At 46.5% G+C, this 7,085-nt stretch overlaps 1 protein-coding gene across 1 annotated transcript; it reads left to right on the top strand.

Moving 5' to 3' along the window:
• The first annotated feature begins 400 nt into the window (after window positions 1-400).
• On the top strand, window positions 401-6,683 carry LOC120916128 (transcription factor HES-5-like). Its single transcript, XM_040326946.1, has 3 exons — window positions 401-593; window positions 705-876; window positions 6,011-6,683. The coding sequence occupies exons 1-3, from the start codon at window positions 534-536 to the stop codon at window positions 6,238-6,240; spliced, it is 462 nt and encodes a 153-aa protein (XP_040182880.1). The 5' UTR covers window positions 401-533; the 3' UTR covers window positions 6,241-6,683.
• The last annotated feature ends 402 nt before the right edge of the window (window positions 6,684-7,085 follow it).

Here is a 7,085-nt window from a genome sequence, read left to right as displayed (position 1 = left end):
CTGTATATTATATTCCAATTATGACTGGTTCTTTTCGGTTCTCTTGCCCTTTACAGCCCAGCCGAAGACAATGGACCATTGTCAAGCTTTGCGGACCCCCCCGAAGGGGTTAAAAATGGCGTATTTGTGCACTGTAGGCCTTGTTTGTGTACTGTAAATTCGGAGAAACAGGTGCCGCAGGAATGTAATCAGCCTCCAGAATCAGCCGTCGCTCTGGTTTTCTCTGAGATCGGAGCTTTCCCACGGTGAACTGTCTCATTTGTGTCATGTTACCATTGAGCTACGCCCGGTCCACCTGCTGAGGAGGGAAGGCCTGAACCCCCCCCCCCCCCCCCCCAGATACGGTCAGCCCTCACAGGCACACTTCCATTATCTGCATTGTTCACTTCATTGGTTCTCAAGTGTGGGAAACTGTACAATGTAATGGGACTCGTCTGACGGCGTCGGCCTCCGGGTATAAATACAGTACAGGGCTGAGCTGGCCTTCCATTCTGCACCACACACACACCAGACACCTCAACTCCAAGAACAACATGGCGTCTGGCTTCCATATTGTCCAGGAGGCCGATAAGGTCCAGCTCAGGAAAAATAAGGTACGGGCCAGCGGGGGTGGCGTATGACCGGGGTGGGCCGGGACACGAAGTCTGCCGACCACCAACTGTGGCTGTCCGGTGGGCCTAATCATCTGCTTTCGACCACTTTAGATACGCAAACCGGTCATCGAGAAGATGCGGAGGGACCGTATAAACCACAGCATCGAAGAGCTCCGAGTACTGCTGGAGAAAGACATCCAGAGCCAGAACTCCAAGCTGGAGAAGGCCGACATTTTGGAAATGGCCGTTAATTACCTTCGGCAACAGAAAACGCATCAAAACGGTGAGTAAGGAGAACTTCGGAATACAATATGAGGGGAAATATTAATAAATGGAAAGGTAGATGGAAAGACAGACAGGCAGATATGTATAAATAATAAAGATAGGGCCAGATTCACAGAAGAAGTACGCCGGAGTATCTGCTGATACTCCGGCGTACTTTCAAATTTGCCGCGTCGTATCTTTAGTTTGAATCCTCAAACCAAGATACGACATATTTTGGCTAAGATCCGACAGGCTTACGGCTTCGTACGCCTTCGGATCTTAGGCTGCAATACTTCGGCCGCCGCTGGGTGGAGTTTGCGTCGTTTTCCAGCGTCGGGTATGCAAATTAGCTTTTACGGCGATCCACGAAGCTAATCGCGTGCGTAACGTCGTTTTTTCCCGTCGCAAAGTTAAGCCAGTTTTTTCATGGCTTAACTTTACTCCAGCCATGTTAAAGTATGGCCGTCGTTCCCGCGTCAAATAAATTTTTTTTTTTTTTGCGTAAGTACGTAACGCACGTTGCCATTCACAAACACGTCGGGGCGCCGTAATTTCGCGCAAAGCACGTCGAGAAATTTCCTAACGGAGCATGCGCAGAACGTTCGGCGGGGGAGCGTGCCTAATTTAAATGGTACACGCCCCATTTGAATTAAGCGGGCTTGCGCCGGACGCCTTTACGTTACACCGCCGTAAGTTTACAGGCAAGTGCTTTGTGAATCAAGCACTTGCGCTTAAAACTTGCGGCGGTGTAACGTAAAGGACATACGTTACGCTGCCGGATTTGTATGTGAATCTGACCCATAATCAATATATAATATATTATAATAATAATAATAATAATAATAATAATAATAATAACATATAATGGTTTGGAGATCTACAAGTGGATATTGAAAAAAAAGTAACAGCGTTAATAATAATAATGTATCTTATAATGTTTTGGAAGCTTAATAGTGATTTTGTAAAAAAAAAGGCACTAATAATAATAATAATAATAATAATAACAATAATATAAATCATGTAATTATTATTATTATTATTATTATTATTATTATTATTATTATCAGTGCCTTTTTTTTACAATATCACTATTAAGCTTCCAAAACATTATAAGATACATTATTATTAGTTTTATTATTATTAACGCTGTTACTTTTTTTCAATATCCACTAGTAGATCTCCAAACCATTATATGTTATTAATAACAATAATATAAATCATGTGATTATTATTATTAATCTTTGTTATTACCAATATTTTTATTTTTCAATACCACTAATAAATCTCCAAACCATTTAATGCTAGTATTATTATTATTATTATTATTATTATTATTATTATTATGCTTTGTTAATATTTTTAGTAGAAGTATTGAGATTATTACTTTTTTCAATACCACTATTAAATCTCCAAACCGTTTATGGTAATATTATTATTATGACTAATAATATTACCAATAATGTTATTAGTAATAGTATTAGCACTATTACAATTTTTTTCAATACCACTATTAAATCTCCATATAAATCTTCAATATTGATAATGTTTTTAATAGAAGTATTAGCACTATTATTATTTTTTTTAAACACCAAACCATTTATTCTAGTATTATTATTTTGATTATTAGGACTATTATTATGATTATTATTATTAATATTACCAATAATGTTATTAGTAATAGTATTAGCACTATTACAATTTTTTTCAATACTCCTTGTAAATCTCCAAATCATTATATGTGATGATTACTATTATGATTAATAGCACTATTATTATTATTATTATTATTATTATTATTATTATTATATTATTATTATTATTAGCACTTTTATTGTGTTTATTTACGATACCACTATAAAACCTCCAAACCATTATATGCCATTATTATTATTATTTTAGAACTAATATTATTTTATATACAATACCACTATTATACATCCAAACTGTTATATGCCATTAATATTAATATTTTTTATTTTAGAACTAATATTATTTTAATTACAATACCACTATTAAACCTGCAAATCATTGTATGCCATTAGTATTATTATTATTTTAAAACTAATATTATTTTATTTACATAACCACTATTACACCTCCAAAACATTATGGGCCAGATCCACAGACAGAGTACGCCGGCGTATCTACTGATACGCCGGCGTACTTTCAAATTACCCGCGTCGTATCTTTGGTTTGAATCCTCAAACCAAGATACGACGGCATCTGGGTTAGATCCGACAGGTATACGTCCTCGTACGCCTTTCGGATCTAAGATGCAATACTTCGGCGTCCGCTGGGTGGCGTTTTACGTTGTTTTCCGCGTTGGGTATGCAAATGAGCTATTTACAACGATTCCACGAACATAGGGGCGGCCGTCGCATTCTCTTACGTCGTCTCTAGTCGGCTTTTTCCGGCGTATAGTTAAAGCTGCTTTTTTTGCAGCGTATAGTTAGATTTGCCATGTTAAGTATGGCCGTTGTTCCCGCGTCGAAATTTGAATTTTTTCTTTTTGTTGCGTAAGTCGTCCGTGAATCGGGATGGACGTAAGTCACGTCTAAGTTAAAAAAATGACGTTGTTGCAATATACTAGCCTAAGGCAGCTCAGGTATGTACTGACCGTTAAACCCCCTAGTATCGTGAAATAAACATATGGGCAGCACAGTGGTTGTAGTGAGTAGCAGGTGTAGTAGGTTAATTGGCCTCTGCCTAAATTGGCCCTAGCATATGAATGTGGTTAGGGACCTTAGATTGTAAGCTCCTTGAGGGTAGGGACTGATGTGAATGTATGTTGTATATGTAAAGCGCTACGTAAATTGAACGAAGCTATATAAGTACCTTAATAATAATAAAACAAGGTGTGTAAAAAATGAAACCATACATTAATAAAGTACTGGGGGTACCCAAAAAGGGGAGCAATAAGTCACCTGGATATCATATGTAGTAACAAGCGCTGGTCACTCTGGAGATGTTTCTGGGAGACTTTTTTTGTACCTGCCACAGCAACATTGCACGCTGAGGTGGTTGTGTCTGTACTGATGGGAGGGGTCTGTACTGAGGTGGGGGTGTCTGTACTGGTGGGGGGGAGGGCCTGCACTGAGGTGAGGGTGTCTGTACTGATGGTATGGTCTGCGCTGAGGTGGGGGTTGTCTGTACTGATGGAAGGGGTGTCTGCACTGAGGGGTGGTGTCTGTATTGCTGGAGGGTCAGCACTGATGTGGGGGTGTCTGTACTGATGGGGAGTCTGCACTGAGGTGGGGGGGGGGTGTCTGTACTGCTGGGGGGGTCTGCACTGAGGTGAGGGCGTCTGTACTGATGGATGGGGGTCTGCACTGAGGGGGGGGGTGTCTGTACTGATGGAGGGTTTCTGCACTGAAGTGGGGGTGTCCTGTACTGATGGAGGGGGGATCTGTACCGATGGGGGATCTGCACTGAGTGGGGGTGTCTGTACTAATGGGGAGTTCTGCATTTAGGTGGGGGGGTGTCTGTACTGATGGGGAGTCTGCACTGAAGTGGCGGTTGTCTGTACTGATGGAGGGGTCTGCACTGAGGTGAGGGTGTCTGTACCAATAGAGGGTCTGCACTGAGGTGGGGGGTGTCTGTACTGATCGGGGGAGGGGTCTGCAATAAGGTGGGGGGTGTCTGTACTGATGGGAGGTCTGCACTGATGTGGGGGTGTCTGTAACTGATGGAGGGGTCTGCACTGAGGTGGGGGGTGTCTGTACTGCTGGGGGGTCTGCACTGAGGTGGGGGTGTCTGTACTGATGGAGGGGGTGTCTGCACTGAGGGCTGGTGTCTGTATTGCTGGAGGGTCAGCACTGATGTGGGGGTATCTGTACTGATGGAGGGGTCTGCACTGAGGTGGGGGGTGTCTGTACTGCTGGGGGGTCTGCACTGAGGTGAGGGTGTCTGTACTGATGGAGGGGTCTGCACTGAAGTGGGGGGTGTCTGTAATGAGTGGGAGGGGGGGGTCTGTACTGATGGGGGATCTGCACTGAGGTGGGGTGTCTGTACTAATGGGGGGTCTGCACTTAGGTGGGGGGGTGTCTGTACTGATGGGGAGTCTGCACTGAAGTGGGGGTGTCTGTACTGATGGAGGGGTCTGCACTGAGGTGGGTGTTTCTGTACTGATAGAGGGGGGTCTGCACTAAGGTGGGGGTGTCTGTACTGATGGGGGATCTGCACTGAAGTGGGGGTGTCTGTACTGATGTAGGGGTCTGCACTGAGGTGAGGGTGTCTGTACCAATGGAGGGTCTGCACTGAGGTGGGGGTGTCTGTACTGATGGAGGGGTCTGCACCGAGGTGAGGGTGTCTGTACCAATGGAGGGTCTGCACTGAGGTGGGGGGGTGTCTGTACTGATGGGGGAGGGGGTCTGCAATAAGGTCGGGGTGTCTGTACGATGGAGGGGTCTGCACTGAGGTGGGGGTGTCTGCACTGATGTAGGGGGTCTGCACTGAGGTGGGGGGTGTCTGTACCGATGGAGGGTCTGCACTGAGGTGGGGGTGTCTGCACTGATGTAGGGGTCTGCACTGAGGTGGGGGTGTCTGCACTGAGGTGAGGGTGTCTGTACTGATGGAGGGGGTCTGCACTAGGTAGGGGTTTCTGTACTGATGGGGGATCTGCACTGATCGGGGATCTGCACTGATGTAGGGGGTCTGCAACTGAGGGGTGTCTGCACTGAGGGGGTGTCTGTACTGAGGGGGAGGTTTATACAGAGGGAGGGGGGTCTGTACTTAGTGGGGGGGGGTCTGTACTGAGAGAGGGGTTCTATACTGTGGGAGGGGGGTCTGTAATTAGTGTGGGGGGGGTCTGTAGCGAGGGTAGACTATAGTTGGTGGGGGGGGGGTGACACAATTTTTTTTCGCACCGGGTGACACCAACCCTAGTGACGCCACTGTTTAACGGTCAGTACTTACCTGAGCGGCCTTAGGCTAGTACATTCCATTATATTAACACGGCCTATGTCAAGGATTCAATACTCACCCTATGAAGAGTGATCTGCCAAACACCCCACTTTTTTCATATTTATTCTAGAGTCTCCATTGGGGAGTTCGTCAGGGGAGGCTGCGACCTAGTTTATGTCCTACAATTATTTTACACGGATTATATATTGTATATTATTTATGTGTCTTTTTTGCCTCTTTCCTTGCTCTAGACTCCCGGAACGCCCAGGACTTGTACTATCAGGGGTATTACATGTGCCTGAAGGAGACGGTGGGGTTTCTGCACACCCACGGCCAGACGAAGGCGAAGATCCTGCGCCATATCTGCAGGCAGCCAAGCCCGTCCTCCGCAGAGCGCGGCCTCCATCACCCGCCCCCCTCGCTGGAGAGAAGACCATGCAACCCCTCGGAGGGTCACAGGGACATATGGAGGCCGTGGTAGACCCCCCCCCCCCTCCCGGGGGGGCACCGTCACTGCTATATACTCCAGTGTTCTGTATTATAAGAATATTGTAGCCACCAATGCTACCCCACCTGGAGGACGGGGGTCGGCTGACATGAGGTTTCCCCCTACTGGCCGGGACATGCAAAAGCATGACGTGGAGCTTCGTCCAGAACCTTTTTTTTACGTTTCGGGGGCGGTAGGGGGAGGGTCAGACTTTAATTTGTGGCTTCTTGTGTGGTGGAAGAGACAAAAAACCCGGCAAAGACCTTCACCCCCGGGGGGCTTCCATTTTCCCGTAGACATTTCTTCCCGAAGACAGGAAGGAAGGAATAGATGGTCATTCCATTCCTAAAGTTCTTTTCTGAAATATGGTTTGATGCGTCATTCTGCTGCTTTTGGGGTGTTACCAGTACCGGGGCAGGTTCGTCTATTCGCCCGGGGGGGGGAAAGAATGTGGGACTTGCGCCCCCTCCCCCACTGTTAGTGTTTGCAGTAGAATGGGTTTACTGCGTGTGCAGTACCGTGTTTGGCCTGATGTGGGGGGGGGGGGGGCGCCGGAGCCGAGTGGAGCCGAGACTCAGTTCCCGAGCTTTTTCCGAGGTCAGCCGAGCTGTCCTCAGGCCTTTCCGTGTGTTTCCGAGGCTCACGCAGCTTTCCCTCCTGCCCGCCCCTTGCCCCCGGCCCTGGGTATTACAGCAGGGGCCGGAACATATCCAAGCAGGTCCAAGCCAAGGGGTAGACTGGAGAGGCGGCTGCCTTGGGGCACCAAAAACCTATGCTGCTGAAATAGTTCACAGATGACATTGGGGGTAGGATGTGGGGGGGGGTGCACTTTTTGGGAT

The sequence above is a fragment of the Rana temporaria genome, chromosome 10, assembly GCF_905171775.1.
Source record: "Rana temporaria chromosome 10, aRanTem1.1, whole genome shotgun sequence".
Classification (NCBI taxonomy): domain Eukaryota; kingdom Metazoa; phylum Chordata; class Amphibia; order Anura; family Ranidae; genus Rana; species Rana temporaria.
This window is presented reverse-complemented; position numbering and strand designations above follow the sequence as displayed.

Bases quoted from the DNA above. Each gene is read 5' to 3' on its own strand.
- LOC120916128 (XM_040326946.1), top strand. From the start codon at position 534: ATGGCGTCTGGCTTCCATATTGTCCAGGAGGCCGATAAGGTCCAGCTC. The intron at 594-704 runs GTACGGGCCAGC...CGACCACTTTAG, and splicing joins TCCAGCTCAGGAAAAATAAG to ATACGCAAACCGGTCATCGA. The intron at 877-6,010 runs GTGAGTAAGGAG...TCCTTGCTCTAG, and splicing joins ACAGAAAACGCATCAAAACG to ACTCCCGGAACGCCCAGGAC.